Source organism: Aotus nancymaae, unplaced genomic scaffold (genome assembly GCF_030222135.1).
Source record: "Aotus nancymaae isolate 86718 unplaced genomic scaffold, 86718_ANA_hifiasm-v0.15.2.pri h1tg000124l, whole genome shotgun sequence".
In the NCBI taxonomy this organism is placed as follows: Eukaryota; Metazoa; Chordata; class Mammalia; order Primates; family Aotidae; genus Aotus; species Aotus nancymaae.
The window spans coordinates 1,370,371-1,391,822 of NW_026988539.1; the positions used below are offsets into that span (position 1 = coordinate 1,370,371).

At 61.5% G+C, this 21,452-nt stretch overlaps 2 protein-coding genes and 1 long non-coding RNA gene across 5 annotated transcripts; all 3 read right to left on the minus strand.

Annotated features, from left to right (window-relative positions):
• Positions 1–2,279: 2,279 nt before the first annotated feature.
• On the minus strand, positions 2,280–6,284 carry FAM174C (family with sequence similarity 174 member C). The gene is made up of 3 exons (XM_012435935.2): positions 6,007–6,284; positions 4,615–4,737; positions 2,280–2,697 (listed from the first exon to the last, which is right to left on the minus strand). Coding segments are annotated over exons 1-3 (402 nt in total). The 3' UTR covers positions 2,280–2,696.
• Positions 6,285–6,941: 657 nt separating this feature from the next.
• Positions 6,942–12,464, minus strand: CIRBP (cold inducible RNA binding protein). 3 transcript variants are annotated; one of them, XR_010340689.1, is made up of 7 exons: positions 10,661–10,769; positions 10,452–10,558; positions 10,231–10,369; positions 10,063–10,144; positions 9,631–9,701; positions 7,282–7,404; positions 6,942–7,101 (listed from the first exon to the last, which is right to left on the minus strand). XR_010340689.1 is itself a non-coding variant. In XM_012435941.2 (7 exons), the coding sequence occupies exons 2-7, from the start codon at positions 10,761–10,763 to the stop codon at positions 9,248–9,250; spliced, it is 519 nt and encodes a 172-aa protein (XP_012291364.1). In that variant the 5' UTR covers positions 10,764–10,769; positions 12,356–12,464; the 3' UTR covers positions 8,513–9,247. The 3 variants fall into 3 exon arrangements, 2 of the variants coding, with proteins under 2 accessions (XP_012291364.1, XP_064227307.1); XM_012435941.2 differs by lacking the exons at positions 6,942–7,101; positions 7,282–7,404 and adding exons at positions 8,513–9,264; positions 12,356–12,464; XM_064371237.1 differs by lacking the exons at positions 6,942–7,101; positions 7,282–7,404 and having other exon boundaries at positions 9,375–9,701.
• A 3,099-nt stretch (positions 12,465–15,563) lies between these two features.
• LOC135272695 (uncharacterized) lies at positions 15,564–21,179 on the minus strand. Its single transcript, XR_010340690.1, has 3 exons — positions 20,923–21,179; positions 15,936–18,302; positions 15,564–15,837 (listed from the first exon to the last, which is right to left on the minus strand). It is a non-coding gene; the product is annotated as an uncharacterized LOC135272695 (long non-coding RNA).
• Between the last annotated feature and the right edge of the window lie 273 nt (positions 21,180–21,452).

A 21,452-nucleotide genomic window follows, 5' to 3' on the forward strand; every position in this document is an offset into this window, starting at 1 on the left:
AGAGACCCCAACCCAGACGCCCAGCCAGGGGCCAGGTACGCTGCTTGTCCAGTGGGCTCAGCGAGGGGCAGGGGTGGGGCTGTGGGCTTGAGACACCCCCCTCCCCAGGCATGGGGTCAGGATCCGAGCAGGTCACACCTGTGTGTGTGACCCCGTGTCCCGAGGGGCCGCGTGCATCCTGTATGTGGGACTTTGTTGACGATCGGGTGTCTACAAGGCCGTGTTCTGTTTATGCCTGCGCCTGTGCATCTGCCCACCACCCACCCCCGCCGGGGCTCCTGGGCACCGGAACACACATGCACTCCCACAGGCGCACAGGCCGAGCGCCGGCCGGGACCTGGGGCCTTTCATCTCTGGCTGACAGGCCCCTCTCCAGCTCTTAGCCCAGGAGAAACCCCGGCTAACAGTGCATTAACCTTGGGGGGCTGCCAATTACTCCGCACCAACGGGGGGCGGGGTGAGGCGCGGCTGATGGGCCCTGACAGGCAGAGGGGACGAGGCGGCAGAGCTCCTCTCCCTGCCGGAGGGGGCGGTGGTGGCTGGGCTGGGGGCTGCAGCGTGTTCCGACTCCGGATGGCTTCGGATGGCAGAGCGCAGGTCTCTCCTGACCTCATTAGAGTAATTAATGTGCCTTTTGAAGCTGGAGAAGCGCTCAGAGCTGTGGGATGGGATGGGGGGGGCGCAGATCACAGGGTGGGGGCCGGGGCCGGTGTCTCCGCGCCTGTTGAAAGCTCATCCCAAAGGATCAAACATGGAGACGGAGACAGAGACAAAGTGAAGGAGGCAGATGGAGAGACGCAAACGAGAGAGTTTGGAGACAGACACAAGGGCCAGACAGACGGGGAACAGCAGAGCCTGGGCTTTAGGTGAGACCCACACACAGCCAGGCCGAGCCACGCTGCCCTCCCCACCTGCAGTCCCTGGGGCCTCCCTTGGGCTCGGACCTCCGTTTGGGGGTTGCTTCCCCAACCTTCCCTGCAGGATTCCCCTAAAGAACAGGCTGGACAAAAAACCAAACAAACAACAAAAAAGAACTAGTTCAAGACCAAGTACAAATCTCTAGGAAAATACAAAAAAACTAGCCGGGCATGGTGGCGCGTGCCTGTGGTCCCAGCTACTCGGGAGGCTGTGGCAGGAGAACTGTTTGAACCCAGGAGGCGGAGGCTGCAGTCAGCCGAGGTCGCGCCACTGCACTCCAGCCTGGCGCCTGGTGTCGGAGTGAGACTCTGTCTCAAAAAAACAAAAAAAGAGGACTTCCCGGAGGCGGCAGCTGAGACTGGGCAGCGGAGGGCCCAGGGCACTGGAAGGGGAAGAAGAAACGTGAGCAGAGTCTTGGCAAGGCCTGGTCAGATGGAGATGCCCGAGAGCAGATGGTATGAGAACGAGGGACCCCGGCTGGAGGGGGTGACAGCCTGGCCCCCAGTAGCCCCTCCTAACCTTGGCGGCAGACAGGGTCGGTTGGCAGGGCTGTGAGATGTGCAGATCTGGGGGACTGCCCAACCCCGGTGGATATGGAGATGTGGTGGGCTCAGGAAGTGGAGTGAGAAATGGGCCTCATGGACTGGCTTTCCCACATGAAGGGCTAGGCCGGGGAAGACCACAAGCAGACTGGGCGGCACAAGGCTGCCACCTGCTGGTGACTCCTTCTCATGACAGGGCAGTGGTGGCTCCAGCCAGATTGCCTGGGGGAGACCTCCGGCTGTGGGTACCCACACGCCTTGGTCCAAGGCTAACCTCATGGGCGACGGGCTGACAGGCCAGAGATGGGCGCCAGACACAGCCCCCTGCAGGAAGAACAAGACACCAGGGAAGCCGATTCAGCACCTCGTCGGGGATGGGGTCTCAGGCTGGCGGTTCCATAGGGGACTGATGGGGGAGGGCCGTCAGGCAGGAGGGCTAAGGCTGCAGGGAACTCCAGCCTCCCACAGCACAGCGTGGGGGCTCCCTGGAATCATTGCCAGAGGTATTTGTGAGGTGATGTGGGGTTCCTCCGGAAGAGGGGCCCATGAGACCCAGACTGAAGATGGCATAGAGGAGGGGCCCTGGAGCAGGGGCTTTGCCAGATAACTAGGAGTTCTCTCTAGGGTGTACAGGTGCTGACAGGCAGGGCCTCATCCCAGGCAGCCGGAGACGCGTCCCCCTTCTGTCTACCACATGGGTTCCTCACATGGAGGCAAGGCTGGGGAACCCAAGCATGGTTGCAGATGGGGAATTGAGTCCGGCTGGAGCCCCCCTGCCACTGGCTGCACCGGTATGCACAGGTCTGGGGGTGGCATGAGGTCAGCACCAGGGGCAGACATGGCTGTTTATTGTTCCAGCCCAGCAGGAAAGTGTTCCAACACAGGTCCCTTGGGTCACCTGCCCACCCAGCCTTGGCTCAGGGCTGCCATGTCCCCAAGGAGGCAGGAGAGAGGCACAAGTCACAGTCAGGCAAGGTGGCCTCAGAGTCCTGGGCAGTGGCTGTCAGGGCCCCTCCGGTCTTCACCGGGACCCTCAGTCAGGCTGGGGTGGCATCCGGGAGGCGAGGCTGTGCAGTTTGGTGGCGGGCGCAGGCGGCAGCAGGAGGGCAGGCTGCACAGGGTCCAAAAGGACTCTCAAGCTGGCACTGGGTGAGGCTGGCACTGGGTGAGGCAGGCACTGGGTGGGCCCTGTCTCCTGTGCTTCTCTCATGGAAAGGCTGCCTCCCTGGCTCAGCATCTGGAAGTGGGGGGTGCAAGGGCGAGAGGTGAGGAGTGAAGGGCCCGCCTGTCGTCGGGCAGAGGCTCACACAGGTCAGGCAGCAGTGGACAGCCTGTCCAGGACCCTCAGTCCACCGGGGTCCACCCTGCCTCCCCTGGCCTCCTGGGCCCTGCTCACCTGCCCACCTTGGGGAAGGGGCCCCCAGCCAGGAGGTGGAAGAAATTTGGGAGGGGTTCCCAGGATGGGGTCAGACCTTGGGAAGGGATCACGTCTCCCTCCCTGGGGGCTCGGAAAGTCAGAGGCCACCCTGCCCCTTGGTGTCCCAGCCTTCAGGCCTGCCATATGCCAGCAGGACACGGTCGCCACAGAAACCACACTGCAGCACAAAAGACCCATTATTCCCTGCCTAGGACCCCGCCAACACCCGACCCCTGCCTCTACACCCACGCCTACCCCAGTCCCACCCGACACTTGTGAGGCCTCAGCCTCTGTCCCTCCTGTTCCCTCAGCCCCACTACCTGACAGGGAGAGGCCCTCCCACGCTGCCCACTCAGAAGCAGCCTGTGGTCAATTCTGCACCTGACTTGGACCCCGTCCGTCAGGGAGGGACGCAGAGCAAGCACCCAGTACCCTAAGCCCTGCATCTGCTTTCCCGTCTTAGAGAAGCAAGAAATCATGCCGGGCGCGGTGGTTCATGCCTGTAGTCGCAGCACTTTGGGAGGCCAAGAAGAGAGGCTCACTTAAGTCCAAGAGTTAGAGACCAACCTGGACAACAGAGCAAGATCCTATCTCTAATTAAAGAAAAAAAAAACTAGGCGGCCGGGAGTGGTGGCTCATACCTGTCATCCCAGCACTTTGGGAGGCTGAGAAGGGTGGATCACCTGAGGTCAGGAGTTTGAGACGAGCCTGGCCGATAGGGTAAAACCCTGTCTCTACTAAAAATATCCAAAAGTAGCCAAGTGTAGTGGTGGGCACCTGTAATCCCAGCTACTCAGGAGGCTGAGGCAGGAGAATCAGTTGAACCAGGAGGCGGAGGATATGGTGAGCCCAGATCGCGCCGCTGCACTCCAGCCTGGGCAACAAGAACAAAACTCCATCTCAAAAAAAAAAAAAAAAAATAGGCTGGGTGCAGTGGCTCATGCCTGTAATCCCAGCACTCTGGGAGGCTGAGACAGGTGAATCACCTGAGGTCAGGAGTTCGAGACCAGCCTGGCCAACATGGTGAAACCCTGTCTCTACTAAAAATACAAATATTAGCTGGGTGTGGTGACAGGTGGCTGTAATCCCAGCTACTTGGGAGGCTGAGGCAGGAGAACTGCTTGAACCCGGGAGGCGGAGGTTGCGGTAAGCCAAGATCGCAATATTGCACTCCGGGCTGGGCGACAGTGAGACTTCGTCTCAAAAAATACCCAAAACCTTCAAAAAAGAAAAAAAGGCTGGGTGCAGTAGCTCACGCCTGTAATCTCAGCTCTTTGGGAGGCCGAGGCAGACAGATCACTTGAAGTCAGGAGTTCGAGACCAGCCTGGCCAACATGTTGAAACCTCGTTTCTCCTAAATACAAAAAATAAGCCAGGCATGGTGGCTGGCGCCTGTAATCCCAGCTACTTGGGAGACTGAGGCAGGAGGATCGCTTGAAACCTGTCAGGCAGAAGCTACAGTGAGCCAGGATCTAGCCACTGCACTCCAGCCTGGGAGACAGCGAGACTCCATCTCAAAGATAAATAAATAAATAAAAATTTAACCTAAAAAAAAAAGGTGGTAAATGGAGGCTGGGAGAAGTGATGAGCCCTGCCCCGGGGGGCCACAGCCCGACCACCCATCGATCAGCTGTGATCACAGGAACCACCCCATCACTTGGCAGAGTCCTCGGATCCTCTGGAGTCTTCAGCCCAGCCAGCCCACCAAGGTCCCAGAGCTGGGGAAGGGTTGCACACCATCTCAGATTCCGAGACCGAGACTCAAAGACCGTCTCCTCATCGCTGTCCAGCGAGGCCGTCTCGGTGGGGTCCTCGGTGTTGGCCAGAAGGCCGTATCGCCTCCGCTGAGGCTTCTTCAATCTGCAAGTAGGTCCAGGCACACTCAGTGGGCCGTCCCTGCCAGCCCTGCCGCCTCCTTCCCTCAGGACGCTCACTGGCGTCCTCTACCGGACCCCCCCAGCACCTGCTGCAGACCCCCCTGGTCTTGCTGTGCTTTTCATGTCCTAATCGCCAAATGATTACCACTCACTCCCATGGCAGCGACAGTGAGCAGACACGTCCCCAGCAGGCCCTGCTATCTCTCCTATGCCAGGACCCCAAGAGAGGCACGCGGACATCACTCCCGTTGCACTGATGAAAAGAGTGAGGCTCACACAGTAGGGAGACTTTGCCCAAGACAACAAAATGGAAAGCTGTCTCAGCCCCAAGCCCCTGGCGGCCAAAGCAGCCGGGGAGGCAGAGAGAGCCCGGGACACAGGCAGGGGAGAGCAGGCAGCAGATGCTCCCACTGAAAGGGGTGTGGAGCACAGGGGAGGCTCTACACAGGGCCCCTAAAATGCAGCACAGCCAGGCGCAGTGGCTCACATGTATAACGTCAACACTTTGAGAGGCCGAGAAAGGAGGATCGCTTGAGTCCAGGAGTTCGAGACCAGCCTGGGCAACACGGCGAGACACCAACGCTACAAAAAAAGTTATATATAAAAAAAAATGCAGCTTGACCATGCCACGGTGGTGATGGACAAGAGGGGTAAGGTCCTCGATGTGTGATAAAAACCCACCCGGGAGAAGCAGCCACAATGGGTAGTCAGGAGCCCGGAAGAGGTTGGGGCCATAAGCCAGGGAAGCCGGGGTGGCCTGAATAGGCAATAGCTGCCTACAGCTGGGGTCCCCCGCGAGGGTCTGTGGACGCAGCCGCATCTCCCCGGCTGTGGGAGCACCCAAAGCGGGAACACGGCCGACCCTGGCGACGGCTCAGCTTCAGTGGGTAGAAGCACGAAAGAAAAGATTCTGGGTCCCCGGAAGGGCCCTGGCCGCAGGCAGGAAAAGGAGAGCAAGGATGGGCAGCCGGCGACAAGGAACCAAGAGGGACCCCTCGCCCCCGCCAGGGCCTGACCCTTGCCCGGCACGCTCTGGCATCGGTGGCTCCATCTGGAAAACCCACGAATTAAGAGGCAGCGGCGCTTGGCAACCGGGAGCCCAGCCACAGCATAAAGAGCGAGCGAGTCACGTGGACTGTACCCCACCCACACCCACTCCAGCAGGGAGGGAGGGGCCCGTCACGCACGTGACACAGGAGGCGCGCGCTGATTGGCCGCGGCTGGGCGACCGCTCTGCGTGCGCTTGACGCACCTGAACTCCCGGATGAGGAAGTAGAGCACGGCAAGGCCGCAGAAGCCCATGATCACGTAGAGGGAGCGCAGCAGCACCGAACCCGACGTTCCCGGCGGACGCGCGTGCGTGCTGTTGTGCGGGCCGCCGGGCTGGCTCCCGTTCGTCACGGCCGGTGGCGGCGACAGTGTGGCCTGCGCGGGCTGCGGCGGCGCGGCCTCCTCGGCACCGCACGGCAGCGCCGCCAGCAGCAGCACCGGCAGAAGCAGCAGAGGCGGCGGCAACACGCTCGGCCCCATGGCCCGGTGGAAGCGGTGGCGGTGCCCCGCCCCTAAGCGTGGCCGTCAGTCAGGCACGCGGGGACGATGCCGGCCAATGGGGCGCAGGGGCGGGGCTTGATGCCCGTCCCCGCCCCCTTCCCGCCTCGGCCGGGCGAGCCGGAGCGCTACCCAGAGTGCCTCGCAAGACTGCCGCTGAGCCTCATCTTCGCGGACCCCGCCCGTCGGAGCCCCGGCAAGCAGAACCCAAGAACGCCAGACCGGCGCGGGGCGCGGTCTCCGAGGAAAGAGGGTTGGCGGGGCGGGCGCCGACCTCAGGGACTCGGGCCGCTCATCCCCGCCCCTTCTCCCGGCCTCAGGAACACTCAGGACGCTTCGGAGGTGTTCAGAGCCCAGGAAGGAGGCGCCCCCTTCCCCAGCCTGCTGCAAGTGCCCCGGGGCTCTGCCCCAGACGGGGTTTTTGACAGCACCTGCGCGGCAACCGCTCCCCAAAGGCCGAGTGCGCCTCAGAACCACCCCCGTCCGGCCGTCGTGTCCACGCTGCGAACCCCCTCTGTGGCCAGCCCCGCGCGGTCTTCCCTGTCGGGTACGGCTCGTGGCTCGCCCGCTGAACCACGGGCTTTTCTCCCCGTGGCCCCGCTCCGACCCCGACAGCCCTCCCTAAACCACAGACTCGTCTTTCTCGGTGCACACGTGGCCCTTTATTCAAATCCGATTTTCACAGGGCTCCACCGTTGTGGGCAAGGTCTGGCCGCCCCGAAAGCCGCCAGCGCACCGCAGCCGGTCCTCCAGGAGCGATTTGAGGCCCTGGGCCTGCACCTTTCTGGCTAAGCGCCTCCTGGAACGGGGAGGGAGGGAGAACAGGTGCACGCTCCAGCCGGCGGACCAGGTACTCTAGGGAGGCGCTGCCCTGCACCCAGGTGCGGGACAGCAGGACTCACTGGAACGACCAGGTGCCGCCCAGCACAGGGCTCAGCCCACATCCCACTGTTCCCGAAAGCACTTACAAGGGACAAACCTCCGGGGCAAGCGGCTGCCTCCAGCTCTTGTTCCAGGTGAAGTCCCTCCTGGGACAGTGACCCCAGAAGTCATCGCTGATCTCAGGCCACCCTTCCCCGAGTCCTGGCCGGGCCCCTTCAACCTGCCAAAGCAAAGCAGCGTTACTCCCGATGCCCTCCACGGGGCTCACAGCTGCCCCTCCCAGCCTCCCCGGAAACATCCACAGCTCCTAGGAAGGTCTCAGGCTAGTCACGGGGCCGTGACCTCAGGCTCCGTCACGGGCCAGCGTGCCCAGGGCAGGCCTGCACCTTGGGGACGCAGCCAGAGCCAGCTGCCTGCATGGGATGGAGCTGCGTGGGCCAGTGTGGGCTCTGGAAAAAAACTAATGGCGGCAACAGACATCAGAGAAAGCTACAGTAAAGAGCGTGACTTAAGAGGTCTGGAAAAGACGGTCAATTGATGAGCAAAAAATCCAAAAGGCGGGGGCGTTCACTGGTCTCCAATCCTGCTTAAGGGACCTCATCTGAGCCAGGCATGACTGGGCCCAGGCTGTGCTGGCTGCACGCGGGGAATATAATGGCAGGGCCTGACTTTAGTTCCACCTTAATTTTTTAAAAAAAGGAAAAACAAAAAACAGTCACAGGAACATTCCCCGGGCACATGACTCAATGAGCTCTCGACAAGAGGGATGTGGACACGAGCGGAAGGAGTTACCTCGAATTACAGGGCTATTTCCACATATGAGCTAGCCAAGGGAGCAGCTTGCGTCTCAGAGGGTTCTGTTGGGCGCACAACACTTCTGTCCTCCGAGGGCTGCAGCTTCCATAGGCTAGCAGAGAACGCTCAGAACTCGTCAAGCAACAGCAGAACTAGCTAGGTCGCCCTGGGATGCCACGTGCCTCCGCTCTCTGGCCTGCTTCTAGACTGAGGCAGTCCAGGCCAGCGTCGGGCGCACGTCCACTGTCCCTGCTCAGCTGCCCACAGAGTCCAGCCCTCTGGCCACCACTGCCAGAAGCCTCCCGGGGCTGCCCTTTGGCCTGAGCTACCCGCTCCCGTCCCCCGCCTGGCTCCCCTACCCTGACCAGCGCCAGTCTGCTGTGCCTCCCTCATCTAGCTCTCTGCAGGCCCCACAGAGCGCCTGCAGCCCCGCTGCTCCTCCGCCTTCTCCTTTCTCTCTGGCTCAGGTCTGGCTGCAGGAGCCTGCAGCAGGGAAGTGTGTTGTGCAATGCAAGGGAATTGTCAGAGCAAGGTTCATTTCACACGGTCTTTTAATCGGCTTCGTAAAGCCAAAGAAAACTGCGTACAAGAATTCCTCAGCCACTGCAAATACAACATCGATGGAGTATGCGTACGTCTTCCAGTAAAAAAGGACAATATAAATAAACATCTTCAAGAACCTCTCAGACACGTTTGCACGTCTATCATGGGGTGCACAGCACAGATGAGCGCACGGGCTGGGGCTCCAGGGCAGCTGCTGCCACGCCTGCCAGGGTCCTACCACGCTACACTCAGAAATGTCACACGGAGTTGGAAAAAAGCCACAGCTTGCTCAGCTTCCGACCAAGATCGGATTCACAGTCCTTTCGATCTGAGAGGAGTGAATGGGGCACCCACTTCACGGGGCCAAGCCCAGTAAAAAGGAAAAAAAGGCAATGCAACCAAAAAACCAAAACCCCACACAACCCCCGACGACTTTTTTGGAACTCATGGCTCGTGGTCAAAAGAAAAAGCAAATCTGAAGTGCTTTTCAAATGTTTTGAAAACCCTTAAAAACAGACAGCACTTCCTTAAAAAAAAAAAAAGTCTATAACGAGGCCATCCTGGGGTCAGAAGCGGTCGGGCTGGGTTTGACAAGATCAGAACCGAAATGACTACAAAAGTGGGAATACAAGGAGGTGCGTTTACTACACATTAACGTTCAGCGAAGCTCCCACAATCTTTAAATACACAGCCATTGGAAGGACGATCTCGAGCAGGAAGGGTTTTTACTCGTTGTGTGTAGCTGAGGACAAGAAGCAGGCACAGTGTAAAGGCACTGAAGCAACCAGAGGCAGCTTCACCCCCGAGGCCAGACCGGGCACGGCCGGGGCCGGGGCGCAACCACCCCCCACAGCCGGGGAGGCCGGCGGCCACACATGCACCTGCGCTGGCTGCCGGCGGCCCTCGCTCTCCCTTGCCTTTTTGGTCAGTCTCATTTGCTCTTGTGTCCTGCAGTAGAAATGGCTCTGAGAGGACAGATGCGTCCCTTATGGGCAAGCGCACTGACAAGGTCTGAGTGTCCAGCCTAAGTCGCTTGGAGAGGGCGCCAAAGTGCACTGAGCTCCCACCGCAGGCCACATCAGCGTGGCGCCCTCGGAGCGTGACTTACCGTAACTGTCGTAGCTGTCTCTGTAGGACCCGCCCGAGCTCCGGTCACCGTAGCCACTGCTCTGACTCCGGCTGCGGGACACACACAAATGAGTGTGGAGAGTATGTCTACTTCTGCTCTGCCACAACGGGCTGAGCCGCCAGCCCCCAGGCCAGCCGTCCCTTCTGGGGACACGGCAAGGATCCTAGCAGGGCAGTCTTTGAAATCCAAAACCCCACCAGCTGTGCCCTCCCCAGCGACTGCTCATTGGTGTCAAAACTCAGGCCCTCCAACTTCTGCGACTGTTATAAGCGGTCCCCTCTCCTCCCGGCCTGGGGCCCCTGCCGCTTCTGCTCCTTGCCCAGCCAGCCTCCTCTCAGGCCTCCCAGGGACCTAGGCCTGAAGCTGGCCACCCCACAGCCACCCCTGTGCCCAGGCTGACTCCACCCTCACCTGCTATAGTAGTCTCTGGAGCTTCCGTAGCCCCCACTCCTGGACTCAAACCGGTTGCCCCCATAGCCTCGGTCCCCTCCTCCTGCACATACAGGAAGGAGAAATCAGTACCAGATCCCACCAGCAGTGCCTCTCAGCGTCCCCAAGGGGCCCGTTCATAGCACTCACCTCTAGAGAACCCACGGCCCCGTCCTCGGCCCCCGCGGAAGAATCCCCGGCCCCCAGCAGAGCCACCGCGGTACCCCCGGGATCGGCTGTCTGGCGACTTGCCTGCCTGGTCTACTCGGATCTGCCGCCCGTCTACAGACTGGAGACCAGAGGGTGGCATAGGTTAGCAGGTGGGTGCCCCATCCTCAGGCCGGGCTCCCGCTCAGCACCCTGATCCTCACCTTCCCGTTCATGGCCATCATGGCATCCTTGGCGTCATCGATGTTCTCAAAGGTGACAAACCCAAATCCCCGAGATCTCTGGGTCTCCCTGTCTTTCACAACCACCACTGTGCAGGGGAGAGAGGTCTGCAGTCAGCACCCAGCTGTCCCTACAGGTAGGGAGGAGTACCAGCCAGCCCCCTGGGCCGCCGGCCCAGCACCAGCCTCACCTTCAGAGATCTGTCCATATTTTGAGAAGACCTGCTCCAGCGACTGCTCATTGGTGTCAAAACTCAGCCCTCCAACGAAAAGCTTGCCTTCATCTGATGCCATGGCGGCCTGTGGCAGACACCAATGAAATCCTCAACAGGGGTCCTCTCTCACCACCTCTTCCCTCTTCCTATTTTATGTAAATGACATATGTTCTTTGCGGGACATATTACAAAATCACTTTTCTTACTTTTCATTATCCCTGACCCATACCTAGGACTTTTTTTTTTTTTTTTTTGGTTGGGGGAGTCTAGCTGTCACCCAGGCTGCAGTGCAGTGGTGCAATCACGGGTCACTGCAGCCTCCGCCTCCTCCTGGGCTCTGGCAATCCTCCTACCTCAGCCTACCAAGAAACTGGGACTGCAGGTATGCAGCACCACGCTTGGCTAATTTTTTGTTTTTAAATTTATTTTTGTAGAGATGGGGTCTCACAATGTTGCCCAGGCTGTCTGAAACGCCTGGGCTCAAGTGGTCCTCCCGGCTTGGCCACCCAAAGGTTTAGGATTACAGGCATGACCCACCACACCCAGCCACCTAGGACTTTTTAATTCAAATTGGTTTACCACACTGAATCCAGTCATATTCAGCCCCACCCTCCCCCCAGACTGAAGGCAGGCCGCACCCAGTTCCACAGTCCTCCCCACGGGCAGGACCTCTGGTGTCTCCCTTCCCCAACAGCCTTCCAGTTGTGCCCTCAGCAGGACTGCACCCTCAGCCTCTCCCCTTTCGGAACTGGTGCCAACTCCTATCCTAACTAGCTGATGTGCTGCTGGACCAGAGGGTGCTTCTGTTCACTGTAAAACGCCTCCTGAGACTGATGGGCTGGCTGTCAAGGAGACCGCCCCGTCCTGGGGGACACCTCGGGCAAAGGACTGACTTTTATAAACAGGACCTCAGCCGGGAATGGGGAAGGGATGGCCCCGGAAGTAATGAGGCAGGTTTTCCTGGCAGGATAATTAGCATTTAAGAGAACTGGCTATTTAAGGGGGCGGTCAGTGCTCACACAGACGAAGTATTCATTGGCTGGGAATGATCACCACCCAGTGGCTCTGAGAACTAGACTTGGAAGTCTGGCACTGGGGGGTGTGCCAACTTGGACCAAACTTTGGGGGCAAAGCACGACATGGCAAACGGGGAACCACACTAGAACGGGGCACACCTAGCCAAAATTTGCGAGGGCGTCCTTTCCCTCATTCAATCACAATGGGAAAGGAAGGAAACTGCGGCTCGGGAAGCAAAAGCGTTGGTGAGTGGATACCTCCAACACCACGGCTGGAAAACTGGCCCTGGAGACTGGGCTCGCCACGTGGCCCCGCCCCCGCCGCGTGCGCATGCGCCCCGCGCGCACCCTGCGCCACTCCATCCGGGCACTCGGCGCTCCCGCCATTTCGCTGGGCGCAGCCTCAGGCTCGCGGCCGCCATTTTGCAGCAGCAACCCGGTCACCGGCGGCCCGGGCCGGCGGGGAGAGGCCCTCTGGCCACTGCTCGGCCCAATCTCCCGTTGCCCTTCGCCGCCGGCGGGGCGAACTCCACCCCGGGCCCGCCCCGGCACCGCCCCCTCCCAGGGGCGTGCCGCTGCGGCCCCGTCTCGCCTGGCCGCCGCAGGCCGCCCGCCGCCCCGAGCTCCTCTGAGCCGGTGCCGCCAGGGCCCTCACCACTGAGTCGGGCAGGTCCCTGACGCAAGCGGGAACACGGCACGCCACAACGACCTGAGCCTCCTAACGCGCGAGTGAGGGGGGGGCGCCCCGCAGCCCTGCCTTATATAAGGCGCCGTGTGGTCCCACCCCCTGCACCTCCTGAGCCAATGAGAGGCCGCGGCTGCGCCTTATATTCATATGGTGGGGGGCCTGGTCTATCTCGGCTCCGCCCCCTCCTGCGCTCTGGTGTCGGGCGCGGCGATTGGCCACGTTTCCGGTCCGCAGCCCCCCTCCGGCGCTCGGGGAGGCGTGGCTGGCGCGCGGCGGGGCGGGGCTGACCCAGTTCCGCGTGCCCGCCCCCTGACCTGCGGCGGGGAACAAATGGGCCTCTAGCCCGGGTTCGGAACCTCTGGCCTCGTGGGAACGGCTGGGTGTCACTGGGACCCTCACTTTGCCTGTGCTCCTGCTGTCCTGACACATCAACCTACCCAGATCCCCTACGCACCCAAGCCCCTGCTCTCAGACATCCCAACTTCATCTGAACCCCGACATCTGTCCTGATATTCTTGCCAATACAACCGACGCCCCAGTTCTCCCAGCACCCATTCCTGCCACCAACCCCATGCCCACCCAAACCCCAACAGAGAGCCCCATTCATGCGAACCCCAATATTCGCAATCCTAATTCTTCCTACTTTGCCACACTTTGGTGCACCCCAACTTCATGAAACGCAGTTTGCCTACAGACTCCAACCCGGATCCAAGCCTAACTCCCACCGGAACCGCGACTTCACGACCAGGCATCGTCCACACCCCCACACTCGCCATGCCAGATAGTGTTGTTGTTCGTCCCTGCTGTCGGGTGCAGGCAGACACCCCTAGTCCCCACTGCACCCCAGCACTCAGCCGGGCCCTCGGCCTCCCCTCCCACCGTGCTGCACACCCACGGCCCACTCTGCTCCTCCACCCGGGTCTTGCCCCTACTTCCACGGGCCTCCACTGCTGAGCCTAGTTGGGGCGAGGGAGAGTCTCAAAACCTCCGCCATCAGGAGAACCAGCTCTGCGAGGACCCTCAGTCCCTACTCTTGCCTGAAAGCTTCTGGGGGGCCCTCTGTGACCACCACTTGCTCCTCGCCCAGACCTCACCTCATGCCGACCCCCTCCCCCGGCCCTGGTGGAAAAAGCTAGTGCGCACCCCTGCCTCTCTGCCCCGGAAAGTCTTCGGAGGGCTGACCCTCTGCTGATAAACTGTGGGGGAATGAGGGTACAGAGCCCCCCGTTTTGCTGCTCACCCCAGGGAAATCCTAGCCCCACTCCCGGCCTCAGACTCACTCCCACCCTCAACTGAATCGAGGTGACCCGGCAAACAGGGGTAGCCAGAGACACTGTCTGCAGTAACAAGGTCCCTGGGACCCCTCGTGGGCCCAAGGACCCCCTCCCCCAGGCAGCAGCTGTGTGACTCATCGCCGCCCCCTCTGCACCTCGGCCCCCCACACTGCAGCCGCCCCACTCCCCGTCAGCAGCAGTCGGCTGCTGCGTCAGCCACTCACGCAGGGTGGTTATTAAAGGAGCGGAGAGAGACATCAGCACTGAGCTCCTCTGCGCCTGCCGTCCGTGCGGGAGGGGCCCCCCACCCACTGGAGCCCCAGACGCGGGCCGGGCGTGCCCAGCCCGGGAGCAATTCAGGCCCATTCTCTCTGATCTGCCCCCAGCCCCAGCAGTCAGGGTGGGACGTTCACTGCCCCAGAGCAGCCCTTTGCGGGGCAGGGGTGGGAGTTGGAGGGGATGCCGGGTAGTCACAGCGGCCCCTAAAGAATTCTTGCCGCCCCCCGCCCCCCATCATTCCCTGGTTCTGTGAGCCTCTGCCTTTTCCTGGTTTTGTGAACCACCGGGTTCATTCATTCATTCATTCTGCCAGCGCCTAGTTATTAAGCGCTTACTACGAGCCCGTTCCTGGGTGCGGGATCCGTGAGTGCCCGCAGCCGTCCCGGGTTCCCAGGGTGGCGTGGCCGCGCACCTGCGCACACCTGCCGTTCTGCATCTGCTCGGAGCACTGTGAGCCGGGTCTCAGGTATGGACCTGTGTCCTTACCTGTGCCTCTGAGGTTACCTGCGTCTGCGTGCACCTGTGCCTCCCACGTGTCTCACCGCTACCCTGTGGCCCCATTGGGGGTCCCAGGGGGCTGGGACCTCGTCATCCACCCCTGATGGCCGCTGTCCACGAGGGATCCGAGGGACCGGGGCGCGCTGCCCGTTGCGGACACGAGGGGGCGCTGCGGCCTCGCTCCGTCCAGGGCGTTTGGGTCGGGCGCCGGTGCTGCCCTTCCGCGCAGACGCCCGCGGCGCGGCCTCGCGTGGGAGAGAGGGCTCCACCGCCACTGCGCCCCGTCCTCGCGGGGCCCGCTCTCGCAGGGCGAGGACGCAGCCCGTGTGTCAACCCCGAGCCTCCCGCCGACCCGCTCCTCGGCCCCAGCGGAGGGGCTCAAAATAGACAGGAGGCTGCTATTCCGGGCCCGATGCACGGGGCTCGCCCCCCCCCCGGCGAGGCGCGGGGATCAGCCGGAGTCCCCGTACCTGCTCCCCGCGCGTCTGTCGGGCCGCGTGGGCCCATTCATTAATCCGCCCCCTTTCTAGCCTGCGGTCTCGGAGGGGGCGCGCGCCTCCTGCACCCGGATACTCCTCCCGGCCCCCGCCCCGGTATGGCGTCGCCATGGAGACGGGGGCGGGGCCGCCTCGCTACCGCACCAACCACTCCGCCCTCCCCGCGGGGCCCTGCCCGCCGGACGCTGGGTCCTCCCCCCGACCCCGACTAATGACCGGGCAGGAGGCGGTTGAGAGCATCTAGGCCTGGGACGGGCGTGGCCGGGGATGAAAGGCGCGTGGGGGGGAACCCCGGGGCCGCATAATTACCGCCCCCTCCCAGCCAGGCGGGGGCCGGGATCGTGCACCTGGCGGCCGCCCCGCGGGGGCGCGGAAATGGGACCGTCCTGGCAGAGGCTGCAGCCGGCCCAGCTGGCCCCAGTCCGCGGGGCCCAGAGTCAGGATAGGGGATGCAGAGACCGGGTGTGCGGGTTGCCAGGTGTGGCGCACATGTGTGCCCGTGGGCAGAGGGCTCGTGGGTACAGAGACGGAAACACGAGCATTACTAGAGACACAAGCTTGTGTGGACACGAATGTGTGGCTCTGTGCAATTGCACATGGCATGGTGTGTGCTGCAGGGACCCCAGGCCGGCCTCTCTCGGTGCGCAGGGCGGAAAGGGGCGCGCACGCAGTCTTGGAGGTGTGTGCACGGAGCCCCCGGCACCCGCCCGTGTGCAAGGACACAGGAACCCGTCTGTGAGGCGCTGTGTGTGCACAGGAGGTGGGCGCTTGGACTCCAAAGCGTGCGCTTATCCGGATGTGGATGTGGGTGCAGCGGGGGACAGGGCTGGGTGTGCGTGACTCGGATGTGCCGGGACCCACAGAGCATATGTGTCCATGCCTGGTGCTGTGACTCATGTCCCTGGGGTGGGCACACGTGCTGTGTGTCAGCGGGAGCCACGCCTGCCAGGGCAGCCCAAAGGAGGAAGGGTTAAACCTGCCCCTCCCCCCAGCTCTTACCTGAGCCCGGGGGTGGGATCTCAGGTCCTTTGGGAGGCCTCCCATGCGTTAGATTCACGGCCTGCTACACAGGAAAGCCAGACTGAGCTGCACCACGGCCTCAGTTTCCCTTCTGTTCCTCGATGTGGTCGCAGGGTGGGACGGCTTCCCTTCCCTGTGACTCACCCTCTCCCCACAGGCCTGAGTCACAGCTGAGGAATGTGAAGGTTGGGAGGTCCTGTCTGTTCCTGCCTCAGCCAGGCCGTCCCAGGAGCCCAAAGGCCAGGCCTGGGCCACAGAGGGACATCCCCGGCACACACATCCGGCAACAGGCCACACACAGGTGCACACTCACACCTCTGCTGCATACCTGCTGGACACAGAGTCACACACCATGCACTTGGCATCTGGAGATGGCAGGTCCTGCCAGCCACAGGCACACGAAGTAGAGAGGCTGAGGACGGGACTGACCCAGACCTGTCTCCGAGTCACACACCTGTTTGCTCTTTCGGTAACGGAAAGAGGACAAAAGATGCTGCAGATGCAGGTGACCCTTCTGCTGGGGCAAAGACCAGCTGGCACATATGATGGACCTGCAGTGACGTGCACCCATGCGTGTTGAAGATCAGGTGTCTGAGACATGCCCAAGTCCCGGTATGGTCCACAAACACCCTAAAGCTGACCAAGAGGCCGGGCATGGTGGCTCACGCCTGTAATCCCAGGACTTTGAGAGGCTGAGGCTGACGGATCACAAGGTCAGAAAAGCTCAAGACCAGCCCGACCAACATGGTGAAACCCCGTCTCTAATAAAAGTACAAAAATGAGGCAGGGCGCAGTGGCTCATGCCTGTAATTCCAGCACTTTGGGAGGCTGAGGTGGGTGGATCACTTGAGGTTGGGAGTTTGAGACCAGCCTGACCAACATGGAAAACCCCTATCTCTACTAAAAATACAAAAATTAGCCGGGTGTGGTGGCTGGTGCCCGTAATCCCAGCTACTCAAGAGGCTGAGGCAGGAGAATCGCTTGAACCCGGGAAGTGGAGATTGTGGTGAGCCGAGATTGAGCCACTGCACTGCACTACAGCTTGGGCAACAGAGCGAGAACGTGTCCCCCCCAAAAAAAAAAGTTGACCAAAGTCTAGGCTTGCCTTCCTGGAGGCTGGGTAAAGGTGGGGGGTCCGGAGTCCCCACCCTATGCAGCCTCAGATGTTGCTTAGCAAGAGCCCCTGCCCTGGGGTAGGAGAAGGGATCCCCCACGGGGGCCCAGGCCCCTCTCATGGGACTACAGCTCCTGTGCCTGACAGAGGCTGAAGAGCAGAGGTTTCCTGCAAAGACAACCAGGCCCAGAGTGACCTTGCCTGGGGCTGGAGGTATCTCCGTGGCAACAGTGGAGTGAGACAAGTGGAGAGCATCCCCTCCTCCCCCAGGCAGTCGCAGGGGCTTGGACCTATGGAGTACCCGTGAAGACACCTATGTCGCACCTTGCTGGAGAGGCACCTGGCACCTGTCCACCCCAGCGTGCCTAGAGGGTTCCACATCCAGGTGGACACGGGCCTGGGGACACCTGTCCAGGCACCCATGGCTGCCCAGCCACAGTCTCTTGAGGGTCAGGGGCTCAGCTGTGAGGCAGGTGGTGTCCAGGACCCACTCTGGGTCTTACCACTTCATCTGAGAGGTGAGCTTGCCAGCAGCGACTCCTAGGGTCAGAGGCTTGGGGGGGGGTGCCTGGTAGGAAGTCGGCTGGGGCAGTTAGCAGCGAATGACAAGCTCCCCACGGCGCCGGGGCTTGCTTTGTTCTCTTCTTTGAGGTGGCAGTCCACACGGAATCATCCCGTATGCAGGCTGGGAGTTGGCTCATGCCTGTAATCCCAGGGCTTTCGCTTGAGTCCAGGAGTTTGATACCATCCTGGGCAACATAGCTACACTGTGTCGTTACAAAAAAAATAAGCAGCCGGGCGCGGTGGCTCACGCCTGTAATCCTAACACTTTGGGAGGCCGAGGCGGGTGGATCACGAGGTCAAGAGATCGAGACCATCCTGGTCAACATGGTGAAACCCCATCTCTACTAAAAATACAAAAAATTAGCTGGGCACCGTGACGCATGCCTGTAATCCCAGCTACTCAGGAAGCTGAGGCAGGAGAATTGCCTGAACCCAGGAGGCGGAGGTTGCGGTGAGCCGAGATCGCGCCATTGCACTCCAGCCTGGGTGACGAGAGTAAAACTCCGTCTCAAAAAAATAAATAAATAAATAAATAAGCAAAGGTAGCTAGGTGTAGTAATGCTCACCTCCATTCCCAGGTGCTCAGGGGGCTGAGCCAGGAGGGCTGCTTGAGCCCAGGAGTTCCAGCAAGGCTGCAGTGAGCTGTGATCGAGTCACTGTGATCCAGCCTGGGAAGACAGTGAGACCCTGTCTCTAAAACACTAATAATTGATGGCAGGCGTGGTGGCTCACATCTGTAATCCCAGCGCTTAGGGAGGCCAAGACAGGCAGATCAACTTAGATCATGAGTTTGAGAACAGCCTGGACAACATGGGGAAACCCTGTCTCTACTAAAATTACAAAAGTAAAGCTGGGCGTGGTGGCTCACGCCCGTAATCTCAGCACTTTGGGAGGCCCAGGTAGGCAGATCGCCTGAGGTCAGAAGTTTGAGACCAGCCTGATCAACGTGGTGAAACCCCATCTCTACTAAAAAAAATATATATATATACAAAAATTAGCCAGGCGTGGTGGTGCATGCCTGTAATCCTAGCTACTTGGGAGGCTGAGGCAGGAGGATTGCTTGAACCCAAGCAGCTGAGGTGAGAGAGATTGCACCACTGCACTCCAGCCTGGGAAACAGAGGGAGACTTTGTCTCAAAAAAACAAAAAATCACAAAATTAGCCAGGCGTGGTGGTGCCCGTCTGTAATCCTAGCTACTTGGGAGGCTGAGGCAGGAGCATTGCTTGAACCCTGAGGCAGAGGTTGTAGTGAGCCGAGATCGTGCCACTGCACTCAAGCCTGGGTGACAAAGCGAGGTTCCATCTCAAAACAAAAACAAAAACAGTAATTACCCCTATGCTCTCTCCTGTTTGATTTGTATTTCCAACGTGAACAGAAAGGCTTTTGGCAGGCATAGGCTGGGGCTGGCCTGGGAACCTCTTACTCCCCATCCCCCACCTTGACCAGCAGCCTGGAGTCCAGTTTGGCTGGGCAGCGGAGGATCACGGGCACTGAGGGGTGAGTGGGTGTGTTTGTGGCTGGAGGCCCTGGGGTGTTCCTGCCCCCGCCCAGGCGTGTGTTGGGTGGCGGGGGAGGCTGCTGCCCTCTAGCTGGTCAGGGCGCTCTCTGTATCTGGTGGCAGCTGTGGGGTGTGGTATGACTCTCCAGGCTGGGGCTTTGTTAGGGGAGCCCTTGGCCGTGGCTGAGCCAGGCGGTGCTGTTTGCTTTAGGGTCACACGGTGGATTGAGGTTGGGGGCAGGTTTATAGGGTGTGTCGGGGGTGGGGAGAGTTTCATGTATCTGGGAGCCTGGCACACCAGCCGTACCCACAAATTCATGGCCTGTGGAGGGCTGTCCCGGGAGTGCCGGTGGGGGTGTGGGATGGCCGCGCAGCCCCCTAGTGGGACGGTACCCGTTGGTTTTGCCTGCTTTCCCACAGGGCTGAGTGTGGGTAGCGTCCGGGGTGTGGGGTGTGTGCCCTCCGAGGCAGCCAGCTGTCTCCCTCCCTTGCTCCGCCCACATTCCAGAGGGGTTGGGGGTGGCCTCCCCGGTTCCCGCCCACTCCCCGACCTCCGACCTCCGCCCGAGCCCACTCCCTCTGCTCCGGCACCCGAGGAGGCAGCTGGCTCCAGGGAGGGGCTGCAAGGCGGGGGAGGAGGCTGGAATGTGCCCCGGGGAGTGAGGGGGCCCCCAGAGAGGGGGCGGAAGCAAGGGAGGGAGGGGGGCGGAGGAGAGGGTGGTACTGGGTTGGAGAGACCGCCGGGGACCGCCAGAGATCGACAGAAATAGCCAAGGCAAAAGAGCAACGAGGGAGTGAGAACCAGACAGAGGGAGGAGGCCAGGGCAGGAGGGCCCTCGGAGGCAGGGCCCAGGTGACAGCCTCCCCTCCTCCACCCGGCGGGCTGGGCAGCTCACCTGTTCCAAGTGACCCCAAAGGCAGCCAGTTCTCTGCCCTCCGAGGGCTAGGAGGCCCGTGGGTGGGGCAGCACCCGGCTCCTGGGTTGGGCCCCAACGCCCTTGGCCACGGGGTGGTGGCGTCCCCAGCCTCCAGCCGGGTAACTCCCATTCCCATGGTGCTGGGAGAGGAGGGCGGGTGGGGCCAGGCCCTGTGGGGGCGGCTGTGCCCGGGCACCGGCTCAATCCCTCCAACCCAGTGGCTCCAGGCCAGGGGGTGCTGGCTGCCCGGCTTCTACTGCTGCCCACCCTAGCCACCTGCCGGGCCGGCTCCAAGGGTCCATTTGGCCACCCCCAGAGGACTCCAGCCTCAAGCCAAAGCCATGACCTCCAGTGACCTTCTGCTGTCCGCCCACAGCTGCCGCGTCTCCCCAAGCACTGCCCACCTGTGAGGTCACCGTCTGGCAGGGGCGCCAGCACGGGCTCCCAGCCACGGGGCAGCCCCCACCCTGCGAACTCCAGAGGCCAGGCTGCACCAAAGGCCTTCGCTACAGCCTCCACACCTGGCACAGGCGCTGTGCAACCAACCACTGCCCACCACCAAGCAGCGGGCGGCCGCGGAGGACTCCTGCCTCCTGGGTCCGCAGCTCTCTTGATCTAGTGCTCACACAGGCATTTCAGATTTCCGCCCCAAAACTTCCATCCCCCCTGCTATCCCCTAAAGCCACCACCTTCCGGGCACGGCCGCGACAGACTCCACGACTGCACACCGTAGTTCCTTTTCCGTCTCTACCTCCCCAGGGTGAGGCCACCAGGGTCCCCACCGATCATCGATCACCACTCGACACCCCCCCCAAAGTCCAGGCCACGGGTCTAGCCACCTCCCGGATGTCCCGGCCGCCGCTCCCCCTCACCTGCTCCTCCTCCCTGGTCCCCCAAGTCATCCCTCCAGTGGCCGACGTGGAGAATCGCCCTTCATGATCCCTGCCAGCCTCGCCTTTCCTCCCATCTCTGAATTTTCTCCACCAACTGACTTCCCGGTTGCCCCCCAAATGCACTCCGTTTCACGTGTCCGGGCCTTTGCACACGCCGTGCCCCGCACCTGGCGCACCCTTCCCGCTTCCCACAACACTTGGCAAACTCCTGCTCCTCTGGCAAAGCCTCAGCCCCAAAGTCCCCCTCCTCCTGGCCTCCTGTCTGAGATCCCCCAGCCTAGGGACCGCGGGGAGGCTGGGCCGGGGTCTGGGACGTGGAGTGGTGCAGGGGTGGAGGCAGCAGGAAACGCGCTGGCGTGAAAGGACGGGTGCACGTGAGCGTGCCCGTGCCGGGGGTCCACGTGCGGCGCCCCGGGGCTCGCCCCCTCTTCCGTCCAGGCCCCGCCGCAGCCGTCAGACCCTCGGCTGCGCCTCCCGCCCCCAAGTTTGCAGACGCGCTGGGAGAGGGG

What these genes read in the sequence shown, in the direction of transcription:
- FAM174C (XM_012435935.2), bottom strand. Translation starts at nt 6,284, where the DNA reads ATGGGGCCGAGCGTGTTGCCGCCGCCTCTGCTGCTTCTGCCGGTGCTG. An exon ending in TTCCTCATCCGGGAGTTCAG is followed by an intron (nt 4,738 to 6,006) that starts GTGCGTCAAGCG and finishes ACCTACTTGCAG; the next exon opens with ATTGAAGAAGCCTCAGCGGA.
- CIRBP (XM_064371237.1), bottom strand. Translation starts at nt 10,763, where the DNA reads ATGGCATCAGATGAAGGCAAGCTTTTCGTTGGAGGGCTGAGTTTTGAC. An exon ending in ATATGGACAGATCTCTGAAG is followed by an intron (nt 10,559 to 10,660) that starts GTGAGGCTGGTG and finishes TCCCCTGCACAG; the next exon opens with TGGTGGTTGTGAAAGACAGG. An exon ending in TGATGGCCATGAACGGGAAG is followed by an intron (nt 10,370 to 10,451) that starts GTGAGGATCAGG and finishes TCTGGTCTCCAG; the next exon opens with TCTGTAGACGGGCGGCAGAT.